This window comes from Eulemur rufifrons, chromosome 19, assembly GCF_041146395.1.
Source record: "Eulemur rufifrons isolate Redbay chromosome 19, OSU_ERuf_1, whole genome shotgun sequence".
Lineage (NCBI taxonomy): Eukaryota > Metazoa > Chordata > Mammalia > Primates > Lemuridae > Eulemur > Eulemur rufifrons.
Window position 1 is genome coordinate 53,086,864 of NC_091001.1, and position 26,100 is coordinate 53,112,963.

Below are 26,100 nucleotides of genomic sequence, written 5' to 3' on the forward strand. Positions count from 1 at the left end.
GACACCAATCTCATCCACATCTCTCCATGGCCCTGTGCATCCACCATCCCAGTCTGTGCTGCAAGCAGTTAACAGTGAAGTTCTTGCTTCTTACGGGTGTGAGGAGGGGAGCAGATTTCAATTACGCATATTCCAAGTTTTAGCCTTTGACATATTGAGGTGACTTTTAAAACGCTGGACAAAAACTTGTGAGGAAACTTGTTTACAGTCTTAATTTTGAGGGTAGAAAAGGAAATGAATTACAAAGCAAGGCAGAAAATAAAAACGAAACATCTTGAAATCAAAATTAACCTCCAAAATGTAAGCAAACAGAATATGACAGAGAGAGAACTAAACACAGGATCCAAAGCCAAAAGCATCAAGCACAAAACTCAGCTTCAATCAAACAAACTCAAATTGTCCACAACCACTGTGTTGATATATCAGTTTTTGCCAAATAAACAGATAGATACTTGTATTTTAGAAATTAAGATAATGAAGACAAAAAAAAATTCACAAAGGAACTCACAAGTGAGAGAATTAAAGGCACCAAAATTGGTAAATCACAATTATTCTAATGAGACTACCTTTATTTATTCATTTATTCAGCCTGTTAAGAGGTCTAACTCAAAAAATCAAATTTTATTTTATTTCCACATGCTATGTTACAGTGAAAGTAGCAGTGGGAGGAAACTTAAAACATTCACATTTGGTGGTTTCAACTAGCAGATATTTGACTTTTCCTGTGTTACCAACACTTGTGTTACTCTTCATTTGATAAACCTAAGAATTACTATCATACTGGTCTCATTGCCCCATGCTTAAAGATAGTCCCCAAGTGGGGCTATATCTAATAAAAGATGAAATTATTAAGTATTTCATAACTTATTAATACTTCCAAATGGAATTAGTATCTGTCACCAGATCTCAAGTTATTCCCTGCAAGATCTCCACGTCATATATCACCTACACACCTTACCTGGCATACTGAAATTAGCACGTGGGGGTGAAGAGGGAGTTGTTACAAAAGCTACATCTGCCTCTTTCTCAAACTGTGCTTGATGATCCAGTCCTTATGGTTAGACCTTCCTCATCCCTTCCTCCACTTCATTGGGGACTTTTGGCTTAAATGATCATATAATAGTAAGTATTTTTAAATCAAATGCAGCACAGCAATTGAGCTGCTACATCTTATGTTATAAAAATAAACACACAATCTATAGATTGTGGCTGCATCTGTATTCTGAAACAGCAGGTATTTTTCAGTCACTTGACTTGGTGATACTGTGTTATTTTCAATAGCAAACGTTTTTTATTTTATTATTTTACTAGAAGGTGAAATTTTGGAAAGGGTTATATAAATAGTGGCTCACTGTATCCAAGAGGTTCATTTCTCATGAGAAAAATAAGTGGAACACTATCTTGAGAAAAGAAAGGAATATTCAAGGAGCTAGGTCACATTCCCTAGGGGCCTGATTCAAAGTCATGTTAACTATTAATGAGAAACTTAACACCATTATTCACTGATGTAAATGCATAAGTAAAAGAGGTGGTAAGTGTTCAAAAAATTAACAGAGTTTAAAAACGTGAGGGAAATTAATTAGCTGATGCACTCATTTTAAACGTCTTAAATCACTAAACTATTGAAAGTCCATCTGGCTAGAAACAAAAGAGTGAAAGAAATTCCACGACTTTCTAAAATGAAAGAAAAGAGAAAGATGTTCAAGTTTTTACTGTTACGAATTTTAGTTAGTATAGGATTTCAGAATAATGTATAGTTAATTAAAATACTACAAATCATGCATTAAAGTTTAATCACCCCTTTCTATAGTTTTCATGGATGTGCTTAATTTGCTGTGCAAACCTGAATACATTAATAAATGTCTTCTGGAAATAACTCAATATCCAGTAACCGCTCTGTGTGCTAGGATTGATTAGGCTTCTATGTGAATAGCTAGTAATAAAAGAACTTGCTATTAGCATAAAAAGATGTAATTCATTTTCATGTTATAGAATAATATGACATGAATAGTGAACTGTAATTTCATTTCGAGAATTTACCTTTTGTATGTCTTCCCATAATAAAGGTTTTGGGCTTAACCTATTCCTGCCAGATTGCATTAGGTACGAAACTACAGAGATTTTTCCTTTACTTAAAAACAAATAATTCAACAAACTCCCAAGGAGTTTAAATTGGAGGACTATTTATTCAAAAGAACCCCAAACAAATGCTAAATAGCAAAAAAGAATCCTTCAGTAAAAGGCAAACTATTGGACATTCATTTGAAACATAAGTCTATTTAACTCTGTGAGCATGAATACAAAGACTCAACAGGTCAAATATATGTCTTTCTAGCTAAGATAAAGTTGCCTTCCCCCCTTTTTAATGAACAGCTGTTGATTTAAAGCATCATCATCTTTCAGGTTTCAAAGGAGAAAAACCAAGAACTACTCTCATTTATAAGTTCACCTTCTGCATGTTTCTTTCCCAGAAAAAACTTTTCCAAACTTTTCTTCACTTCTTTAATTTGCTCTTTACTAATAACTTTAATATTTTTGTTGTTGTTTCTCTCACATGCTCTGATGTCACCTAACAAGGCATAAATTCTAATCATTCTATTGTTTTTTCACCCTGATTAATCTGTATTTCTTCTTCTCACAGGCCGATTATTTGAAATTGCTATCCAATTTCTTTTCTTTTTTGATTTGGTTTCTTCATCATCAAAAGTGATGATCCCTCTCAGTAGATGCAGAAAAAGCCTTCAATAAAATCCAGCACCCCTTTATGATAAAAACCTTCAACAAACTCAGCATAGAAAGAACATACTTCAAAATAATAAAAGCCATATATGACAAACCCACAGCCAACATCATACTCAATGGGTGAAAACTTAAAGCGTTGCTCCTAAGAACTAGAACAAGATAAGGATGCCCATGGTCACCACTTTGACTCAACATGGTACTGGAAGTCCTAACCAGAGCAATCAGGCAAGAGAAAGAAAAAAAGGGCATCTAAATCAGGAAAGAGGAGGTCAAACTATCCCTGTTTGTTGATGACATGATCTTATATCTAGAAAACCCTAAAGACTCCACCAAGAAACTCCTAGAATTAATAAATAAATTCAGTAAAATGTCAGGTTACAAAATTAATGTACACAAATGAGTAGCATTTCTATAAAATGACAGTAAAGCAGAGAGTCAAATCAAGAACTCAATAACGTTTACAACAGCCGCAAAGAAAATAAAATATCTAGCAATATACTTACGCAAGGAAGTAAAAAGATCTCTGCAAGAACTATAAAACACTGATGAAAAAAGTCACAGATGACTCAAACAAATGGAAAAACAGCCCATGCTCATGGATTTGAAGAATCAATCAATATTGTTAAATATTGATTTAACAGTATTGGTCCATACTGCCCAAAGTGATTTACAGATTCAATGCAATACCCATCAAAATACCAATGACATTTTTCACAGAACTAGAAAAACTACCCTAAATTTCATATGGAATAAAAAAAGAGCTCTAAGAGTCAAAGCAATCCCAAGGGGAAAGAAAAACAAAAAAAAAATCCAGATGCATCACATGACTGTACTTCAAATTATACTGTAAGGCTATCGTAACCCAAACAGCACAGTACTGGTATAAAGGTAGATACATAGATCAGTGGAAAAGATTAGAAAACCCAGAAATAAAACCATATAGTTACAACCAGCTGATTTTCAACAAAGCAGGCAAAAACATACATGGGGAAAGGATGCCCTACTCAATAAATGGTGCTGGAAAAATTGGAGAGCCTCATGTAGAAAAATGAAACCGGACCCCTATTTCTCACCATATACAAATATTAACTCAAAATGGATTAAAGACTTAAATATAAGACTTGAAACCATAAAAATTCTAGAAGAAAACATAGGAAAAACCCTCCTGGACATTGGTCTAGGCAAAGAATTTATGACTAAGACCCCAAAAGGAAATACAGCAAGAACAAAAATAAATAAATGGAAACTAATTAAACTAAAAAGTTTCTGTACAGTGAAAGAAATAATCAACAGAGTAAACAGACAACCTATGGAATAGGAGAAAATATTCACAAATTATACAGCTGACAAAGGACTAATATCCAGAACTTACAAAGAACTCAGATCAGCAAGAAAAAAATAAATAACCCCATCAAAAAGTGGGCAAAAGATATGAACAGATTTTTCCAAAAGAAGATATACACATGGCCAACAAACATATGCAAAAATGTTCAACATCACTATTCATCAGGAAAATGCAGACTAAAACCACAACTCTGTCAGGCTGGCCATTTTTAATAAGTCAAAAAACAATAAATGTTGGTGTGGATGTGGTGTAAAGGGAACACTTATACATTGTTGGTGGGAATGTAAATTAGTACAATTGCTATGGAAAACAGTATGGAGATTCCTGAAGGAACTAAAAATAGACCTACATTCAATCCAATAATCCCAACCCTATGCAAAAGAAGTCATTATATCAAAAAGGCACCTGCACCTGAGTGTTTGTTGCAGCACAATTGCAAAGATATGGAATCAATCTAAGTGCTCATCAAGTGATGAGTGAATAAAGAAATCGTGGTATATATACCATGCAGTACTACTCAGCCACAAAAAGGAATGAAATAATGTCTTTTGCAGCAACTTGGACAGAACCAGGGACCATTATCCTAAGTGAGGTATCTCAAGAATGGAAAAACAAATAGCACGTGTTCTTATAAGTGGGAACTATACAATGGGTATATATGGTCACAAAGAGGTATAATAGACATTGAAAACTAAGAAGGGAGGAGGTGGGTGATGGCTAGAAAAGGAAGTGAGTAATGGATAGAAAATTACCTATTGGGTACAACGTACAGTATCCTGGTCACAGGTACACTGAAAGCCCTGACTTCAGCATGATACAGTTCACCCATGTAACAAAAATAACTTGTACCTCCTAAATCTATTGAGATTAAAAAAATAATGAAAATAAAAACCCAAGTGAAAAAAGAAAAAAGAAAAACATGATGATCTTGAGTATCATTTTCCAGAAGTTTGAGGGTGACTGAAAATCCAGAGTCCAGAGACATGATGCTGGTTGGCTTTGTTTTGTTTTGTTTTTTCTCTGTGAATTGCCCACCTGCAAATTATGGGGAGCTTGTTAAAAAATCCTATCACTGGTGGCTTCTTCTCTGTTTGACCACATAATATCATGGTGTAAAATGAAACTACTGTTTCTGATTACTGAATGCCAGATTGTTCTTAGTTGATTTTTTGCTCCCTAGAAATCTGCAGAATTACCACATTGTTTGAAGTTTTAAATATGTGTCAGAATCACACAACTGAAGATATGAAAGTCTCCAACACAACCCAGGCTGGACAAAGATAAAAATTGTCTATCTCTGTCTATCACAGGAGAGTACTGGCAGCACTCAAAAGAAGGGGAATGTCAGATATTTGTAGCTTCTATTGTAGACAGTAGGAGTTTTTATAAGTTAATTTCCTCAACTAAAAGCCAGAGACAGAGAATAATTGTGGAACTGAGAAACTTAAGTAATAGAATTCAGAAATATGAGATTAATTATGGGGCTTTGCATTTATAGTGGCTTAGATCTTAGGCATTTTAAAACAATTATTTTTTTGTCTCAGATAGTAAAGAATTACAGGATAAATACATTTTAATTTTCTCATTTTGTAAAAAAAAAAAAAAAAAAAAAAAACAACAACAACAAACCTGAGTAATTCCCCAAAGGTCACATGTTTACCAACAGAGTCAAAACTAAGACGTGAATGTTCTGTGTATAGACCTTTTATAGAGCACCTCTCTAAAACTCTCTGTGCCTTGGCTGATGATGTCTCCAATTCATGAGTCATGTTTTGTAGCCAGTGCATTATTTATCTACACAACTATGTTTCATTGAAAAATATTTACCATCAACAGATTCACTAAATTCTAGCATCTCCCCAGGGTTGCTTAGTGAACACCACTAAGCAAGGGGAACAGGAGCAAAGGCTTGTGCTTTGAGAAGACTGGAGGAGCACTGGTCATTAGGACCAGCTTTGCAGTTAAGTGGTCATTCCTACCGAGTCCTGAAATACAGGGAGTCATGAGAGATGTCTGTGGAGAGGAAGAACAGATTAAATGGAGAAAGAGCAAACTTGGCCAGCCATGAACAAAAAGTAGAAATGGAGTCATTTAAAATATCAATTCTAAACTGTTATAAAGTAACATTTCTTCCCAAAAAGGTGAGGCCTACAGAACCATCGGAGAACAGGAAGATGTCCCTAAAACCTTTTCCTGCTCTAAATCCAGGCCCAGGACAAATGTCCACCTCCCTCCTCTGTGTTCCTACAGCATTTCCTTTTTGCCAGCCTTAGGCTACTGATCACCATCACCTTCCTTTCGAAATATGTGTAGAATGAATGAATGAAGTGAACCATCCTTTCTTTATTCAAATTTTGGAAGCCTAAATCTAAAGTGACCAAAGAACAAAAAGCTTTAATCCTGAGAGATCGCAATTTTGAATTCCCTTCTTCTTTGGGGGTTTATGAATTATATGAAATTAATAAATATATTTAACAGAAAAAAGTAAACCTGACCTTAGACTGAATGCTCAAAAATTAATTATCATCTTCAGATCATCTCAAAACTTCTTCAGCTAGTTTCAGGAAATAAGTGAACTTGAAGAGGGAAATCATAAGAATAATACATTTTTGCAGGTTGTCAGTATGTTTCTGGTCTGGGGCAAATAATTCTCCACACATGTGCTTTAAGAGAGGGTTCTAAACTTTGTGGTACATTTGTTTTTTTTAAGCTTATTCAGTTTTTAATTTTTTTTTTTTACAGTTTTACAGAGATGAGGTCTCATCATGTTGTCCAGGCTGGAGTACAGTGGCTATTCACAGGTGCGATTCTACTACTGATCAGCAAAGGAGTTTTGACCTGCTCCATTTCCAATCTCAGTTGGCTCACCCCTCTTAGGAAACCTGGTGGTCTCCTACTCCCAGGAATTCACCATATTGATGCCAAACTTAGTGTAGACACCTGATTGGCTTAGTATACTTCAGCCCAGAAGTCCTGGGCTCCAGCGATCCTCCCGTCTCAGCCTCCTGAGTAGCTGAAACTCCAGGGGCCATGCCATCATATCCTGTGACATTTGCTTTTAATGCACAACCATAACTGTGACACTGATGATATCAATCTGGAGAACAGAATCTAAATTGCATAGCCATAAAATGAATGCAAATAATGAGGTACTGCTGACTGTTAGAATGTGCCTTAGCCTTGAGTGTCCAAAGCAGAAAAGTTTGATTCTACTGGTCCACAGGTGGCGGGGCTTCAGATATGCACCAAAAATTAATTTCAAGAATGCGTGAAATAGGGATTATTAGTGGTCCTACAATATGCATTGTGCCCTTCCTCCTTTTAAGTAACAGAACCATTAAGTTTATGCCTTTCTGGCTGCTATGTGTGGCTATATGACCTTGCTCTTGACAATCAGAGGAGAGTGGAAGGGATATATGCAATATCCAGATCTCTCCCTTAAAGGAAAAAGACATACTCTGTATTTATTTTTCATTTTCCCCTTTGAGCATCTGAAACATGGATATGGTGGTGATGAGTGATCTAGAACCATAAAGATAAGCACAAACGGTAACGAATGATGGACAGCAAGATGTCTGAGCAACATGGTAAATCCCCAAATCCCTGGGCTAAGCTATCTTGTGGATAAGAATAACCTTCCCAACTCAGTGGTCCATTTTGGACTTGTACGTGAGTGAGAAATAAATTTCTACTTTATATGAGAGACTGTTATTTTGGTTATGTCATAGTACTAATGGAATTAGAGCAGCTAATACTAGCTGCTATAATATAATAAGAATACTCAAAATTTCAGTGGCTGAACACAAAATTTTGGACTTTATGTCCCTTCCTGTTCTATATCTAGATCCAATGGTTGTAGTGGGTATTCCAAGCATGATTCAAGGTTCCAGGCCCTTTTCAGCTTCTGTTTCCACCAGCTTCCACACGTGGTTTTCATAGTCACTGTACTCATCTGCATCAAGCCTGGGCTAGGGAAAAGGCCTTGGAGACATGTGGGAGGCCTTACTGAGCCAGGCCTGGGAGGGGTATGTATCTCTCCCACTCACTTCCATGTCTACACCTACCTACAAGTGAAGCTGGGGGAATAGTCAAGTTCTGAGCACAATGAAGAAACAGGTCTACAAACTGTTCTCTGGTCTCTGTCATAATATTCAAACCAAACTAGAGCAATTTTAGGGATGTCATGCAAAAAGTACATCTTTTCTTATTTTACTATCTAGTATTTCTTACTCCTGGAGTTACCTACTCTCCAGCCAGATCTTGGCATATACATTAATTAGCTACCTTGCAACCTAGCTCAGTCTCAATGTAAAGAATTTTGCAGTGACATCTGCAGATCTCCTATGCCAGCAGTTATCAAGCATCATCCATATTTGTGTGGTTAAACATCTATGGCTTGCTGAATAATAATCACGATTCTAGGAAGTACACACAAGTTATAATAACCAGGATTCATGGTTTATAGATACATAAGAGTTGTAAGCAGGACGGTGGCCATGGAAGTCGGAATCCGCTAAGGAGTGTGTAACAACTCACCTGCCAAATCAACTAGCAAAAAAAAAAAAAAAAAAAAGAGTTATAAAAAGGCAAAAATGAATAGAATGAAGACAAATAATACAAATCAAAATACTAAAATTGATTTCATGACATTGAAAGCAATTGCAAATTCTGCTACTAACAAAGAGAGTACCTGTTGATACAGAGTAGTTTGCAAAAGAAAATAAATTAAATTTGACATCCTCTTAGTATTCTCCCACCAAAGTGATCTTATACAAGCCACACTGAAAAACAAAACATTTCCACAATTAAAATTTTAATTTTCTATAACATTTAAGGATGGTAAATTTTGTAAAACTTCATTAAATTACAGTGCCTGTTCTTTCTGGGGAAGATGCTCATGTGAAGGATAAAATTTGGAAGCCATTTTAAAAGTGTATAAGTCACAAAAGTATTCTGAAATTTTCAGTAGTTGGAGGTAAATAATTTTTGCCATGCTTGAATAAGTCAGCAAAGGGATTTGTGTCTCATCTCTTTATATAATTCCCCTTGGGGATGAAAACAAGCTTGAGAAGTCTCAGTCAACAGTGTAAATTGGGAGTTCATGTTAAATAAGCCATTGAAAACTGCAGTTGAGAATGAAATTACCCTCTCAGCCATTACTACAAGACTCCACAATACATTTACAATAATGGCTATATTTTGTATTAACATCACATTGAAGTAGTTTATACTTTTTTTCATTTTTAAATGTAACTAAAATGCTGCAGGAGATCATAACATTTTAAAATCATCAAGCATATTTTCTATTCTCCTTTTATTTCTAAGCCCAGATAATGACATGGAAATGATTAACCATACTTTTGAGATGATAAAGCACAAAATTACGACTAAAAAGTCTGACCAGTAAAAATGATACTCTGCTAAGCCCATTAATGTTTTAAAATATATTTTTAAAAGGTAGCATAATCTAATAAATAACTGCAATTGAGTTGCTCCAGAAAACCGTATCTTAGTTCTGCATAGCTTGGAGTCTTGCCTTAGTGGAGAGAGAGAGAGAGAGAGAGAGAGAGTAGAAGACGAGAGAGAGTCCCATTTCCCAAAGAAAGTCACTTACTATGTCAGCAAAGAGATCATGATTATTCAAGTCATTCAACAGAAATTTATTAAATCACTATCACATGCCATGCCAAGACAAGGATATTCAGAGAATGGAATTTATGGTCTATGGTTATGAAACACAACATATACAAACATGCATGCATACTAAAACACATACACACACACACATTTAAAATTAAAATGTATGAGATGATGACAGGGGAAATGCAGCTCTGGGAGCAGAGTGCAGATCAAACCCAATTGTGTGGGTGTCAAAAAAGCTGAAGAGGCAGCATCTAAGGTAAGAGCTGAGGGATACACAGGGGCCAGCCAACAACAGGAAGTGAAAGAGGAGAGAACTTCCAAGCACTTGTGAAATGAGGGACCACTGAGTTCTAGAGATCGAAAGGTCTTTCTGGATTGAGAGTAGAAATCGAGGCAGGACTGACAAGAAAGGAAGCAACAAGAAATATAAAGGAGGAAAAGTCTTGCAGAGGAATTTGAATTTAATTTAAAGTGAAGTGGTCAAAAATTGCTCTAGAAAAACAGTATTGACAATCTCTGCTTATCCTTTCAGACATTGTTAATGTAATCACTTGAGATACTAAATTCAGTGTTCCCTAGGATTTATAAATTAGCAATAAAATGAATGCTGATTTAAGAACTGAGACTATACTAACAATATCTTTAGTATAAGTATACCTCAAATAGTGTATGGGATTAGGCTACAATGATTTGTTGTTTATCTGAAAGTCAAATTTATCTAAGTGTCTTGAATTTTTATTTGTTAAATCTGGAAACCATGGTCAGGAGGTAAAGGAAGGATTTATTGGAATAATCCAACAAGTGGCACAAAAGTAATAACAGCTATATGCAATATCTGTGTTCTAACATCACTTTGAATAACAGGAAGTTCATAATGGTTGGAGAAACTTTAATGAAGACAATTTTGTCCAACATTGTATTTAGAGCCCATAAATGCCTTTGAACAGTAGTAATTGAGAAGGAAGTTTTCATTGAACATAAGGTCAAGCACAGTTATTTTTTTAAAGAAAACAAAAAGATTATTCATATGTAATGTGAAAAGAATCATTAATTTTCTCTATGTGTACATGTACATATATTATACATATGCAATATATGTGTACTATGCCTTTTATTATGAATGTAAAATATTACAGATTTCAACATATAAAAACACATTATTGCTTAGTTTGGTCACTAAGTATTAAAACATTAATACACGCTGTTTAAAGGCCAATGAATATTATCATCCTTTAAATCCCACAACAAACAATTGTTATAATTGCCAACATCTTTCATAAAACAAATACTGCAACATATAATTACATTTAACTACTAATTTTAGAAGAATGAAGCCAACAAAAAGAAAGTATACAGGCTGAATTTTTTTAAGGAGAAGCGTTTATTTAATCATTCAGCAAATATTTATCAAACATGTTCCCCTATAACCAAAGTACTGGAAATTAATGTGTGAATTAGACTGACATCACCCTTATTATCCTGGGGCTTTCCACCTAGTGGAGGAGTCAGAGAAAATACACACACACAAACAAAGAAGACAATTAAAAAGGGTGATAAAGGCTCTTAAAGACACAGATGAAGCACACAGAAGGTTGGGCAGGGAGCATGCACTTTAAAAAAAAAGGGCAGTCAGTAAAGAGGTCTTTGTGACATCAGGGAAATAATACATAGGAGCTGAAAGAGGTAAAGTTGTCAGTTCTGGGAGCAGAAAGGAGGCATCCCATGCAGAATGATCAGCATGTGCAAAGGCCCTGAGGCAAGAGAGAACTTAGGATATCCAAGAAACTGATAGCAGGCCTGTGACTTGAGCAGGATGATTGGAGGGCCACCAGCACTAGATGATTGTGTCAGGGTACAAATCAGGACATGGTTAGGAGTTTTAATTTTATCCTAAAATGCAATGAAAAACAATTGCAAGTTCTTAAGCAGGGTTGCTGTGTAGAGAATGTATACGCAGTAAATAAAAGCAGGTTGGTGGATTATATGGAAGATGACTATATTGGTCACAGTGAGAGAGGACTTGCATTTGGAACCAAGACTTAGCAGCAGACTAGGAGAGAGGTGGACAGATCTGAGAAAAGAGAAACTAAGAAGTCCTGAGTGTGCGAATAGGGCTCATTGAAAAGGTGTAGACTGAAGATATAAATCTGAGTGCTGTAAGCATATTGATGCTACTGAAGCAATAGGAATGGGTAGAATCACCTGGGGAGAAAATGCAGAAGAAAGAAAAGAATACCAAGTCTAAGTTCTGAACAGTATGAACATCTAAAGGCTAGGAAGGGAAACAAGGTAAAGGCAAGAATAAGGAAGAAGGTACAGCCAGTAGGGTAGGAAATAAACCCCACAGGGATAGTACCACCAACGCCAAGATATCCATGTTACAAGGACTGAGAGTTTTGTTTTCAAAATGAAAGAAAAACAGCTAGTTAGATTTTCTATTGCTTTTGCTGGTCTTCCATCCTTAATTATGTGAAAACAAGGCTTACCTTTTGTACTTTCAATCAGATGACAAGAAATGAAAAAACAGGTGTGTTGACATGTTCTAATCCTTTATCTCAGATCTCTGACAAGCTTTAATTAGTTTGCTAGTTGATGGCTTCCTGAGTAAATGTAGTTCTGTCACTTGGTAGGCATTCTCATGCTTAGCATAATGGATTTTTTGGTTTCCAGTTCAGATAATATTTCTATATTGTTCAAAAATAGTTAGAAGCAATTTTGTTAGCTAACCTCCCAAAGTCTGTCCCTTGAAAATTCTTTCACCAATTGTCTTGGTTCAAGCACATAAAAATATAATCACTATCTTTCTCTGACATTACTTTCATTTTTAAATTTAGTTTTAAATTCCATTTTTACCATTGAAAATAATTGCTAAGTATTTACTGACATGGAAAATACAAGAGGGAAAGTACTTTTATGGCTTGATTTTATTGCTAAACAGAATAAAGGAAAGAGATATTGTTAGTGTGGGTATTTATATGCATTAACCATTTAATAGGAAAAATGTTTTTTTAGTTTAACTTACTCATTGGAATATTAGGAAATTTGTTTAAGCCATGTGTGCATGTCGGCCAACAGCAGGTTTGGACGACAATTAAGTGCTGCAAACAAGGAAAGGTACTAAAACCTTGCTGTAAAAATATGTTCAGTTCTCTTCTGCTTGTTCCCTTTCCTCTGTCTTTTAATGCTGATAGTTCTTCCCTCCCCACCCCTTCAATTTATTCCCTTACTCTCTCCTCTTTTTACCCTACACATTCTCTGTGGTTGGTGTACTCCCAACTTACCATTTCAGTATTTTCAGCCTATGTTTCCCTTAGGAGGGAATCTACTCAGTCTAACTCACCTTAGACCTTTTATTATGTGATTTCAGTTTTTCTTTTTTCATCCGTAAGATGGAGAAAATAATATTGACTTTACCAAGTTGACCCAAGGAGTAAAGGAAAACTCCTGGAAAGACCTAGGACTAGGACAGCATCAGGCACTTACTATCTTCTCAAGAAACATTAGCACCTGTCCCCCTTTTCTCTTCGGAGACTGCAGGTTACTGTGGTCAGCTGCATGTTCATGGAGAGCAGCTCCGCCTAACACCAGAGCAGTAAGGACTGTTCAAAGCAAACACAAGATTCTACTGAAAGTAATTAGAAAATTTAGTTCAGCATCTCGGACCACCCCTATGGGCAAGCCCCAAAGCATTACTTATAAAAGAAACGAGGATTGGTGAGCTGGGCCTTAGTAAAGTGTGGGGGAGCCCTCAAGAACCTCTTTTTAAATTAAAAACAAGATTTAATAATTAGAATAGTATTATAGAACACACTCATTCAGAGTGTTTGAGCCTTCTCTTTTACTGATCTAGATTTGTTTTAAAAATAAAATACAAACAAAAATGTATTAACAAAAATAAAAGGATTTTATGAAAATAGAAGGCTGCAGGTTCCCACCTCCGGCAGATGCTGAGTGTTAACTGTGAGTCTTCTTATGCTAAACAAAGTGAAATGATACCATGGTGCACCGAATAGCTGTGATTTGAGCAGTTTGTCCTGAGAGTGGGAAGAGAAGTGACTCATCACCGAGCACAGGGTGGTCTGTGTTTGCCAAACACAGAAGACATGGAGCTAGAACAGTTACCCCCACATTTATGTCGTATGCAATGTTTTAATTTCAGTGAAACATCAACATCCGTAAAATTAGTATGGATTATATTATTAATAATTTTTTGTTTCTGTATTTATTGTGCTGATTTTCTAAATTTCTTTATGGATTAACATACGTGCATCACCTAATTCCACGTTGATACTAGTTTAAGCTCACTTTGGGATTTGGGACGTTTTTCTTTTTTCTGTTTAAAAGGGCTCTGTACATTGCTCAAGTTTCAAAACATGCCAACATAGCTGGCCATAGAAGAGAAAGAGCATCACTCCCCTCTGGTGGCAGACATTAAAATATTGAGCATAATCCCCAAACAGAAATTAATCTAACTCCAGACTGCATACTAGTCAATTAAACTCCTATTTCAGAAGTGGCAAACAAAATAACTGCCAAACAATCTACCAAGTGACCTCAATTTGAAGACGTACTTCTAATATAATAACTACTTTAGGTATTACTAAAGACCTACTATTAAAACACAATTTAAGAAATATTCATATTAAGGGATGAAACTATATTTATAACATAAATATTTTATAGTCTTTTGAGTAATTATTAATGTATGTGATAAAGGTAAATTGCTAAGTCACAACCTAGTTACTTATATTCAAATCCTGTTATGAATATATATATATTTTTTTCTTTGACAAGAAAGGATACAGAGGTTTTAAATAAACTTATATTAATAGTATTTTAGGTCATTCATTCACCCCAAAAACTTCTTTTAGAGACAGATAAACTGAACCACTTTTCTGGGCAAGAAAAATACCATCCAAAAATGAAAATGGAACCCAGTAGGAAAATAAGTAAATAAATAAAAATGGCAAAAAATATTGGGAAATAGGTTAATCATACTTTACATGAAGTTAGTCAAAGATCAAACAGGCTTCATAGAGTTCACATCATTTGCCTTTACCTTTCATACAATTTTAATCCTTTGACAAAAATGCATGCACAACTTATAGTAACACTATATTGTCACCATGGAAACCATCTAAATTACTCATCTCTGAATCTCATGAATAAACTGTGAGTTAAGGTGGTTCTCAATAATGATGTTCTTTGGATACATGGAAAAAGGGGTACAATAAGACCTCATTTTATGCTTTGATTCTTTTGGCAAATTCATACATAAAATACTGTATTTTGTAAATTGTGTAAAAAAGTACATGGTATAGCAAAAGAAAAAGAAAGGCACTGGCTCAATTTTCAGAAGTTACTTCATTTCTCAGTATTGGTTTATTTCTGGAATCACTTTTAGCTCTAAGTCCCCTGATTTTAAATCTAAACTTCCTGTTTCCCTGATTTTAAATGCACCAAGGGAATTAACTCTCATTGTGAGTCACACACAAGTGACTCCTTTTATAATGAATTAGTATAGAAAGAGAGAGAAAATTGATTACTTTTTTCAAAGTATAAAATTGAATTTTAAAAATTTAAAACATTTAAAATATCTAAAGATCTAATTATTTAGCTTTTGAGATAATTATTAACTTTTCGAGTAAAATTTTAAATGGTTCAGCTATAGAATTCACCAGAGCCTAACTTCACAGGGCCCCATGAACATTACTCGAAACAATAACTGGAAATGATTAAAGAGAGCTCATCTTCTAGGGAGGTTCCTTCTCTATCAGGCCAATTTAGAACAGCTCATTAAACATCAAAGGTACTCTTTTATCAGATCCTTCCTGTTATTTCTTAAGTTGAAGATTCACCTTTCTATAAAAAAATAAAGAACAAAATTCCATCAAATTCTATTCTGTCCTACCATGATGGCCTCTGCTTCATTAGCTTACTGAAATGGTGACTGTTGAATTCCCAATAACCTCAGAGGTTTCTGCTTTAATTATTATTAATTAAATGTAATGAGCAAAACATTCTTTTTATAATTCTGCATTAAAATGTTTTTATAAAGACAATATCCAAATGAATCCCTATGTTAGATATGGCATTCGTGTTCTAAAAAGTTGAAAGCCACTACTATCAAGTAGTGAAGAATATGGTATTGAGAGCAAGCCTTTATTAGTATAAACATAGTGTTAGGCATTTCTATAGTCACATAAAAATATGATCTCACTTATCCCTCAATAATCTAATGAGGTGCAAATTATTATTATGTATATTTTTACATTTGAAGAGAGATTAAGGAATCTACTCAAGATGTCAGCATGAATACTGGACTCAAAAATCTCTCTAACTCCAAAGCCGGTATGTACATTATCCCTGCTCAAACGGTGTGGAAAAATCACAAAACTGCAAATAAAGTAAAACTACAAAATTGATATGCATTTCATAAAGGAAAAATAATTGACCTTATATATTTTTTTAAATTATGAAGAAAATATTTTTATTTTGACTTCTCTCTGCTTTAAATAGATGACAATTATTTATTTTTATATATTTATATTATATCTAGTAACCTAACCCTACTCTCATATTAATGCGGATGACCATTATATTCCTAAATATCCTCTTTTGTTATACATATGCTGATCATTTGATATACTGCTGGATGCTACTTACTAATATTTTATGTAGGATTTTTTCTTTTGCATTTAAACTTAAAAATGAGATAGGATCATCAGTGTTCTTTTTTAAAAAAAAGTTTTTAGAAGTGTCTTGAATCTTTAATATTAAAGTTATGGTCTCTAAAAATGATTGAGTTCCCATATTTTTCTTGTTTGAAATAGTTGCAATTATCAGTTCTTTAACTATCTGATAATATTCAGCTACACATCCATCTGTTCTGGTGCCTTTTTGATAACAGACCTTTATACTATTTATATGGCTTATTCTAGTTTCCACTTTTTTTTTGTGCACATTTTTCTAATTTAAATTTTTATAAGAACTCATTCCCTTCCTTGAGGTTTTCATGTTTCATCAGTTCAGAGTCACAAGCATATTCTACTACGCTGCTTTTAATCTCTCTTGTTCATGGAGCTATTTCTGCTTTCTTATTTATAATCTTATATATTCTTTCTCTACATATTTTCCATAATTTTTTCCTTGAGGGATTTTTTTCTTCTTTTTCAAAGAAGAATCAAATTTTGAATTTATTTAACCTTTTTACTTTTGTAGTCCAGTCTAATGATTCCAGTTTTCATTGTTATTAAATTCTGTTTTCTTATATTCTTTAGATGTTCTTTTTCTAATTTCCTAAGATGAGTACTTAGTTTATTTTTATCTTTTTTCTTTAATAACAAAAGCATTTAAAGTTAAAATTCCATACTGAGCACAGCTCTTACTGAATGTGTATATTTTGTTAAAAGAGATCTTCTTTTTCATTAACTCATATATAGTCTGTAATTTCCCTTTGGTTCTAATAGTTATCTAAGAGTGCTTCTTAATTTCCTAATAAATTCTTTTAGTTCTCTAATAAAGTCTCTTAGTTTTCTAATAAAGCTTATCACAGAATGTGACCTATTAAAAATCCTTACTTTCTTGAATTTATAAAAAGTTGAAGTATCTTTTTCAAGGATTAACTTCCTAAGATGAATTCCTTCTCATTTTCAATTTTTTTATTTTAATAATGTAAAATTTCTCCAAAAGGAATTTTGCCATTTAACTTTGTAAGATAAATATGTAATCCTCATATACATCATTATTGAAATGAGGTAAAATTTTGTTGGATATTTTAAATATTTATCAACAGTACATTCCTAGTGTCATTTTTCTTATGACAGTGAATGAATTTTACTCAGAACCCTTTAACTTCTGTTTTTCATTTTATCCCTTATCCATCCTTATTAGAAACCGTGGGATAGCTAAGGGCATGCTGTATCACTGAATATTGCTATGAATTTCATTCAATTCATAAAGTTATGTGCATGTGTTTGATACAGCTGGGGCCTTGGTTTAGTTTTCTCTCTCAGTTTCACATTTTGCTTAAAATGTTGAATACAGGGTTTATATCTAATAATTCCTCATCTCTCCTTTCTTATTCATACATTCTCCAAGAGTCAACAGTCAGACATCAGTCCTATCATTAAGGTTTCAATCCAGGGGAGGAAGTGGTTAGTCTTGATAACACAGCCATAATATTAAAGGAAAATAATACCATATAGAAAATTCCATCTTGGAAATCCAATTTGTGAAAGATTTTTCTTTTAATCAGGGTAGAAACATTAGAAGGAATTTTAAACCATGTAGATACAAGGAGATACTGAAGGCATGTTAAGCCTAGTTACAGTGCTAAATCACTGTGTGAAATTCAACAAGAGTTTGAAGCATTCTGCTACATTATGTAAACAAGTGTGAATTAGTTTACTGCCCTTAAAATTAAAGAAATATTTTTGAAGCATTGCTTTTATCTGATGAAAGGACTTTATATAATTGGACTAAAAGCTATATGGAAAAGACAATGTTTAATTATAATCTTATATGTGCTTATCTTTAGATGAGCTAAATTCAAAAGTAAAATATAAATATATAAAAATTTTAAGAACTTACAGTGTGTATAAGTGTAATATTGTGCTAGCCCATGCCTGATTCACTCATACCCTTCTCACTGAATTGTACAAGATTGGTTTATGGCTAGTATAAGCCTGGATATATAGCCATCAAAACAAGAAAAATGGAAACTGCATTTATTCAACATTTGCTTTATAACAGGTACTATGTTCTAATATTTTGCTTCATTTAATTTGTATGATAAGGAATAAATACATTTATATGTACTCTGAAGGGAAAACTCCAAGGCTAGGAAAAGGTCACTCAGTATGTAATTGTTCTGGCAAAAGTACATTTCAGACCAGATTGTTCTGACTCCAAAATATCTCCTAAAACATTTTTTTTTCAAATTATCTATGATTAAAGGCTAAATTTTTATTATTCTAATATCTCACAAACCAAAGCTTTTGTAAAGTACAATAAAATGCATACTTAAAAAATTTAAAGAGATAAAAATACAAGTCCAAATTTTATTATTAGGTTCAGCAGACATAAAATTACTCTGTCAAATTGTTATAAAAATTTCAAAGTGCTTATCCTCCATTTTTTCTCAATTTTGTGCTTATTGTCAACCAATAATGAACAATTCATGGATAAGTCCTATACTACAGACCACAACCTTAGTAGGTAGCCAACACACTCCCAAATCTAAGAGCCTATCAATATTGGGTGTTTCTCGGAGAAATTTGTATAGAGTTAACAAGAATCATGACCAAATGGAAAATATACATGAATCTAATGAAATGTTTTACCAGTTACATACAAAGACATCCACTTTCTAATCCCCAGAATTTGTAAATGTGTTATCTTAAATGGCAAAAGTGACTGCAGATTTGATTTGGTTAGGAAAGTTAAGCTGGAGTGATCATCCTGGATTATCTGACTGGGCCCAGTGTGATCACAAGGGTCCTCATAAGAAAGAGGTGATGGAGTTAAGAGTCACAGAAGGAGATATGACAGTAGAAGCTGAAGTCAGGGAGAGAAATTTGGAGGTGCTGCACTGCTGGCTCTGAAAAGGAAGAAGATAGTGCAAACCAGGGATGCAGATGGACCACAGACACTGGAAAAGGCAAGGAACTGGGTGCTTCCCAAGTGCCTCTTTGAAAAATACAGCCCTACAAACACCTTAGTTTTAGGACTTCTCACCCCCAGAACTGTAAGGTAATAAATTTGTATTGTACTAAGCTACTGAATTTGTGATAATGTGTTAAAAATAGCAGTAATTGTAAACTAATATAGATTTTGGTTCTGAGAAGTAGAATGCTGCTAGTTATAAATACCAAAAATATAAAAAGTGGCTTTGGAATTGGTAATGGACAGAGGTTGGAAGAATTTTGAGAATCATGTTAGAAAAATCCTAGCCTACCTTGAACAGACTGTTCTTAAAAATACAGATGTTAGAGGCTCTGCTGGTGAAGATGTGGAAGAAAGTGAGGAGCACGGCAGAGAACATTTTTAACTTCTGGGAGAATACCTAAGTCATCATAAATGGACTATTGGTAGAAATATTGACATTAGAGAAGAGGCTAGTGATGGCTCAGATGGAAATGAGGAACAAGTTACTGGAAATTGGAGAAAAGCGAATCTTTTTGTTATGTAGTGGCAGAATGCTCAGCTGAATTGATTCTTAGAGTTATGCGGAAATCATAATTGTAAGTGATGAACTTGGTCTGACTTGGACATTTAGCTGAGATTTCTAAGCAAGTGTTGGAGTGGCCTGGTTTCTTCTTGCTGCATATAGTAAAATGTGGGAGGAAAAAGATGAATAGTGGAAACTATTAAGCTAAAAGGAACCAGGACATGATAGTTTGGAAAATTCTTAGCCTATAAAAATTGCAAAGGACTAAAATTAGGAGACTCAGTTTCCGAAAAGCATGCTCAGAAAGAAAGCTAATCGTGTGTCTGGATAACATTTTACTAGTGTCTTCTATGGATTAAAAGCTCAGAGTAAATAGAGGGCTCTCAGAAGAGATTAAACATGTGATTCATGGATTCCCTCAGCCACTTCAACAGGCACCAAAAATGGAGATGGGATCTTCCAGGAAAGATTGTGGAGGAGCCTGTTTTCTAACGGAGTGAATTCCAAAGATACACATGAAAATCACAAGGTGCTTGAGAGTGTTATAACAGTAGAAATACTGTCAGCTTGGACTGAAATGTACAGGGAAAGGATGAAATTCAAAAAGGCTGTTGGACTCTCAAAATTCTACAGGTAGAAAATGGGATAACAAAAATACTCAGCTGAAAATATGTGTTAACACTTCGTGAAAAAGAAATAATGGTTCTGTGGGTGGAGGAGCAGGCCCAGACAGCAGAGACTCAACCCACAGAGGATTATTCACAGGCCTTGAAATCTCATGCAGTTTGCTCAGGTGGATTTCTAAATTTTTTAAGACTGATAACTCCTTTTTCCTTCCATTTTGTCCCTTTTTGAATGGGAATATCCATAACCATTATCCTATGTCTGCTCCACCATTGCATTTTGGGAGCATATAATTTCTTCTGTTGTTTCATGGATACACAGAAAGAGAGGAATTTTGCTTGAGGATGGATTATAAACAGATCCTTGCCCATACCTAACTTAAATAATTAGATAATAAGATTTGGGGCTTTTAAGCTGATGAAATTTAGATAAGATTTTGGACTTGAGTTGATGGGTTGAGACTTCTGGGGACCTGAAGACACAGTGATTGTGTTTTGCTTGTGGGAAGGGTATGAATTTTTGAAGGCCAGAGGGCAGACCGTGGCAGGCTGCATTATGTCCCCCAAAGATAACCACATCCTTACCCTGCAAACTGTAAATATGTTGTCTTAGATGGCAAAAGGGACTTTTCAGATGTGGTTAGGTTAAGAATCTTGGGATGGGAGACTTTTCTGGAGTATTTGGGTGGGCACAATATAATCACAAGGGTGCTTAGCAGAAGAAGGCAGGAGGGGCAATGTTAGAGAGGAGATGGGAGGATAGATGCAGAGGTCAGAGAGAGAGTTGAAGATGCTGCATTACTGATTTCGAATATGGAGGAAGAGGCCAAAGAAGGTAAGTGGCTTAAAAAGCTGGAAAAGTCAAGGAAATGGATTTTCTGCTAGAGCCTCCAGAAGGAATGCAGCCCTGCCAATACCTTGACTTTGAGCTTCTGACCTCCAGAACCATCAAATAACAAATTTATGTTGCTTTAAGCCACTAACTTGATGATAATTCATTACAGCAACTATAGAAAACCAATACAAATAGCCTCTAATTTAATTTGGTGTAATAATTGTTTACAGATACATCATTAAAAACTTGAATTTTCACATCCCAGGAATTTCAGTTAATATAGCAAAAAAAAAAAAAAAAAAAAAAAACATGCTTCACAAGACACTAAAAATTAATTTTTGAAACTTAAAAATTCTGACGATTTATCTGTTGACAGTCATCTTGTGGAAATACGACAACTATGACAACATAAAAATGGAACATCTCATCACTCCACAGGATAAATCCTTCCTTATAAACTGAAAGAAAAGTAATTCAATAAATATACATTGCTCTCAGTCAACACAGTTTTTCCTAACTTTGCATTAGCATCTGAAAGTAAGGGAGGAATGGTTTATTTAGACTTGGAATCCATTACTGCAAATGAGGTCCCCCTTCACTAAGTCCCCCTCTTCAATTATCTCATCAACTTAATTTCAAAAATCATATGAATAGTTTTTAAAAGCCACTTCAAATCTTATAGGGCAATGAGATTGCCCATAGTTCAGGCAGTGATACATATTCAATAATCTGCATTATAGCATGATTTATTCTCTTCTAATGATTTCTAAATTCTTTGGAGAATCATGATATAATCACAATAGAAACATATATATGTAACAAAGTGTTTAAAGCATCCCTTACCTGAGTGACAAGTGGCTCCAACAACCTTTCCACTGTTAGTGTCCGGATTTCCAAACTTTTGGGGTCCCATTTTAAAATGATAGGTGAAGTTGCCGAAGTCATGCTCCCTATTGAAACACATGTTATCAGTTAGAAATAATGATCATCAAAATAAATATTACTTTGGGGGTTAAAAATCAATAAATCACTGAAACTTAGAACACATTTGGAGGTTATCACTCTGGTCCAACTTCGTTAAGTTAGAGATGGCAAAACCAGAGCCGTACTGTGTGAGGTGGCAGTGTTGGACTCAGATTAAAAACTGAGGACCCTGAGCATACCAGTGTACATCAGACCAATTTATGGGACCCATTTGCCACCTGAATATTTCATTCACTCGATATTTAGTACTTGTACCTATCTGCTATGTGCTGGGAAACACTTGGATCTTGTCCTCAAGTAGCTTACGGTTTAAAGACAGAGACAGCCAAGTCTAAGAACAATTATTCCTCATTGTGACACATATGATTAAAGAACACAGAGACAGGCTATAGGAGAACTGAGGAAGCGGCATTAAAGTCAGTCTGGGGAGACCAGCAAAAAAATGCCAAGAAGCAAAGTAAATCCATCATGATTACCACATGCAGGACCCCCTGTTATTACAAAAGGCTACTTTGTTCTTGTCACATCCAAACTGACCCCAGAGGATATCTTTCTCCACGGAACAACAGAGTTTCTGTCTTTTAAAGATATCTTGCAAACTCAGTGCTAATGGTTCTGAAAATTATCTTGCTTCAATTTACATGCTTTCTGATTACTTATTACGTTTACATCCTTGTCCCATAAAATTAGTGTCTGATAAGGTTATTTATATCATTTTAAAGCAATCCTCTTTTACTTAAGAACCACTGATACACAGGTAGCAGCCTGCCCCATATCAAGCACAAAAAAATATGGTCCTAGCTTCAAGAAAAGAAATTATACATTTTATCAGGGGTGTATTTCTTATCAAGAAATTGCTGAATATATTTTGACATCTAACCACTGGACAAGCAACCTTAGATTATACAAACTGAATCTGAATTATTTGCCTTAATACCACCATAAATCAAAGTGTTCATGGCTGTTCTCTTATTTTGAATCAATGTCTCCACTCAATTCTACCCTTATAAATCAATATAGATGAGTATTTCCACTACAATTAACACTGTAAAGAAGGTCCGGCCCTCCTACAGCTAATCCTTCTGCAAATAGACCCAACCAATTTGCTTCTGGAAAGAAAAAAAAAAAGGAAAGGCAAAAACACAGTGTACTGGTATTTTAACTCTCTCCAAATGCCATGTTTTAAATAAACTAAGCATAGCAATCCAACCATACAGACCGATTTAGATTTGGGTTCCTTCACCACAACAATAGCTGGCACTGACATGCTGCCTGTCCTCCAAAAACCTAAAAACACTTTACACATTTCCCATTCACACTACCAACTGCCACAAAGCGGCTCTGACATGCACAGAATTCTGCTGCTGGGGAGCATGCCTGCTCATGCTGCAGAGGGATAAAGATGCCAGATGCTTCCTGCAGACACTGGGATACCTTCATCCTTGCTGCAGCTAGACCTACCTAAATGATTCTGGTCCAGTATTTATGACATGGTTATTGCAAATTTCTGGGGAAGTTCCCTAAGAACCCTTCTTAAACTCTAATGGAATCATGAGTGGCATAATGATGGTGATGAACAGGGAGTTCTATAGGAAAGCTGAATAACTGGTAATGAAGAGATTTTAACATGGTAGCGAAAGGTACTGGGTGAGACTGTGTCGAGAATTTCCACTGTAACATGAGCATGTCTGTGTACAGCTGGTGGATCAAGGAAGGCATGCAAACTCTTTTACGGATGTTCCAATTTTTAAAAAATGACACTCAAAAAATGCTGCCACAAGAAACAAAAATGCTGGTCTAGTCACAACAGAGACACAAATCCAGCGTGCATCAGGCAGAAATCAGTGATACTCCTTGAACAAAGACCCCAGGCCACCTGTGTGCCAAGAAGCAAGAGTTGGTTACACCCTTGAGCTCTGAAGGTCACAGAGGCCATATAAATCTAAAAATGAAAGAATAAGAATTCTCGGACAAATCGCTCAACTTAATTTATTCCCTTGGGGATCAATCTTCTCAGTCATTTCTTGTGACACAGGTAAAATTCAATAGCAAAAAGGCAAGAAAAGGTTACATGGCATTAATCTTTTGAAAGGAAAAACCTACTCATAGAACCTTTAAGTGCTGCTTTCCAGCCATGCTATTTTTGTTACACTTGGGACTAAAACTAGGAATTCTGTTTCTACCCCATAATCTTTTCACCATTTGGTTTATTACCCACAGTAACAATGAGGAAAAGGATGGGAGCTGGGGGTGAGAGTGCAAAATCCCTACTTCTAAACCCACAATGTTGAGATCTAATAGTCACATAGAACTGCCTCTGGTTATCTTAGCTTCAATTCAGCTATTGAGCACAAGGTAAAGAAAGGTAAGAAGTTCTCCTGCCTGTGGTACTTGAGCTGGTGTAATCCTTGCAATATGCTATTTCTAGAAAAAGTGTTTCTGTCTTGCTATGTCCTACTATTTTCAGCACATTTGATTGCTTTCTACTGTATGTATTAGACCTTATATTAGAAACATTTTCTTTATCAAAGCCCTTGGCCAATTGAAATTACATGAAAACAGAAAAAAAAACTGATTACATTCCAGGTTAGTAATCATGATCATAGTCTTCTAGAGTCACTTACTGATGGTATTTGCCTACAGAGTTCTAGCAAGACATATAAGAAAAGAGGAGAGAGAATAAATCAGGCATCCTCCAGAGCAAAGAAGCGGGACAATTATAGTCAGTAATAGGAACTAACAGTTTTGTATGTGGCCCCTATGACAAGCACACACAGTATGGTGACTCCTATCAGAGAATATCAACCCACTTGTACATTCAATATTTATAAATTATGAAGGACAGAGAAATTACATAGGCTTTTAGGTAGATTGAATGATTATTCAGTAAATAGTCACCTTCTCCCTATCCTCATTTTCTTGAGAAGAGAATCTGTCCCTGGCCTACTGATATCAGGGCTTTGGCCAATAGAATGTTAGGAAATATGATGTGAGAAGATGTTTTAAATGTGTTTACTTGGTCGGGCTTGCCCTCTTGCACTGTTGCTATCTGCCATGACAGTCATTTATAATCCACTGGTACAAAAAGGAAGATCAACACACATAGAGAAAATCTGAATCCAAGCTGCAGCCGGAGCCCAGCCCAAGTTAAGCCTCGCCAGCCAACTCCCAACCAAACCACCAACACAGGATCAAGAAAAAAATCATTGCTGTTGTATGCCACTGAGATTTTGCCATTAACTGTTATTCAGCAGTAGCTAACTAACACAATGGTATGAAATACTTTTGTTTGAATTGAAGCTCTATGATTTATTAACTCTGTGATATTATCCAAATTACCTGCCCTTTCTGAGTTCCAGGTTCCTCAAATGAAAAATCAGGATAATAAGTATTTTATAGTGTTATTGTGAAGACTAAATAATTTAATGGATTGAATGTATGCTAACATTTCTGGAAATATTGGTGGTGCTTGTTATTATTTTCCCAAATTTGGATTATTTTTTTTTGCAAGGAGAAATCTGGAAGCACCTATTAAAAACAGAGATGCAGATTTATAGTCCTCTGTGTGAAACAACCAAATTGACTCAAATGAGAAGACAAAAGAACAAATCAAGTGTATAGTCACACCAGCCCTTCATCTTTTTGAGGATGAAATAATTTACAGTGTCAATTCTACACTACACATCTGTGCAATTAATGCAGTCTGTCTTGCCCACAAAAGAAGTGTATATAAAACAATTAATTTTTTTCTCGCTGA

The 26,100-nt window shown here is 35.0% G+C and overlaps 1 protein-coding gene across 5 annotated transcripts in view; it reads right to left on the reverse strand.

Annotated features, from left to right (window-relative positions):
* The window catches only part of CTNNA2 (catenin alpha 2), a 1,068,594-nt gene that overhangs the window by 902,712 nt on the left and 139,782 nt on the right, over positions 1-26,100 (reverse strand). For 3 of the 5 annotated variants that reach the window (XM_069493843.1, XM_069493842.1, XM_069493839.1), the window contains exon 2: positions 22,203-22,309. In XM_069493843.1, the coding sequence (XP_069349944.1) occupies positions 22,203-22,304 (102 nt within the window). In that variant the 5' untranslated portion in view covers positions 22,305-22,309. Of the gene's footprint in view, positions 1-22,202; positions 22,310-26,100 lie in introns of those variants that run through there. The other 2 variants (XM_069493841.1, XM_069493840.1) reach the window with 1 other exon arrangement.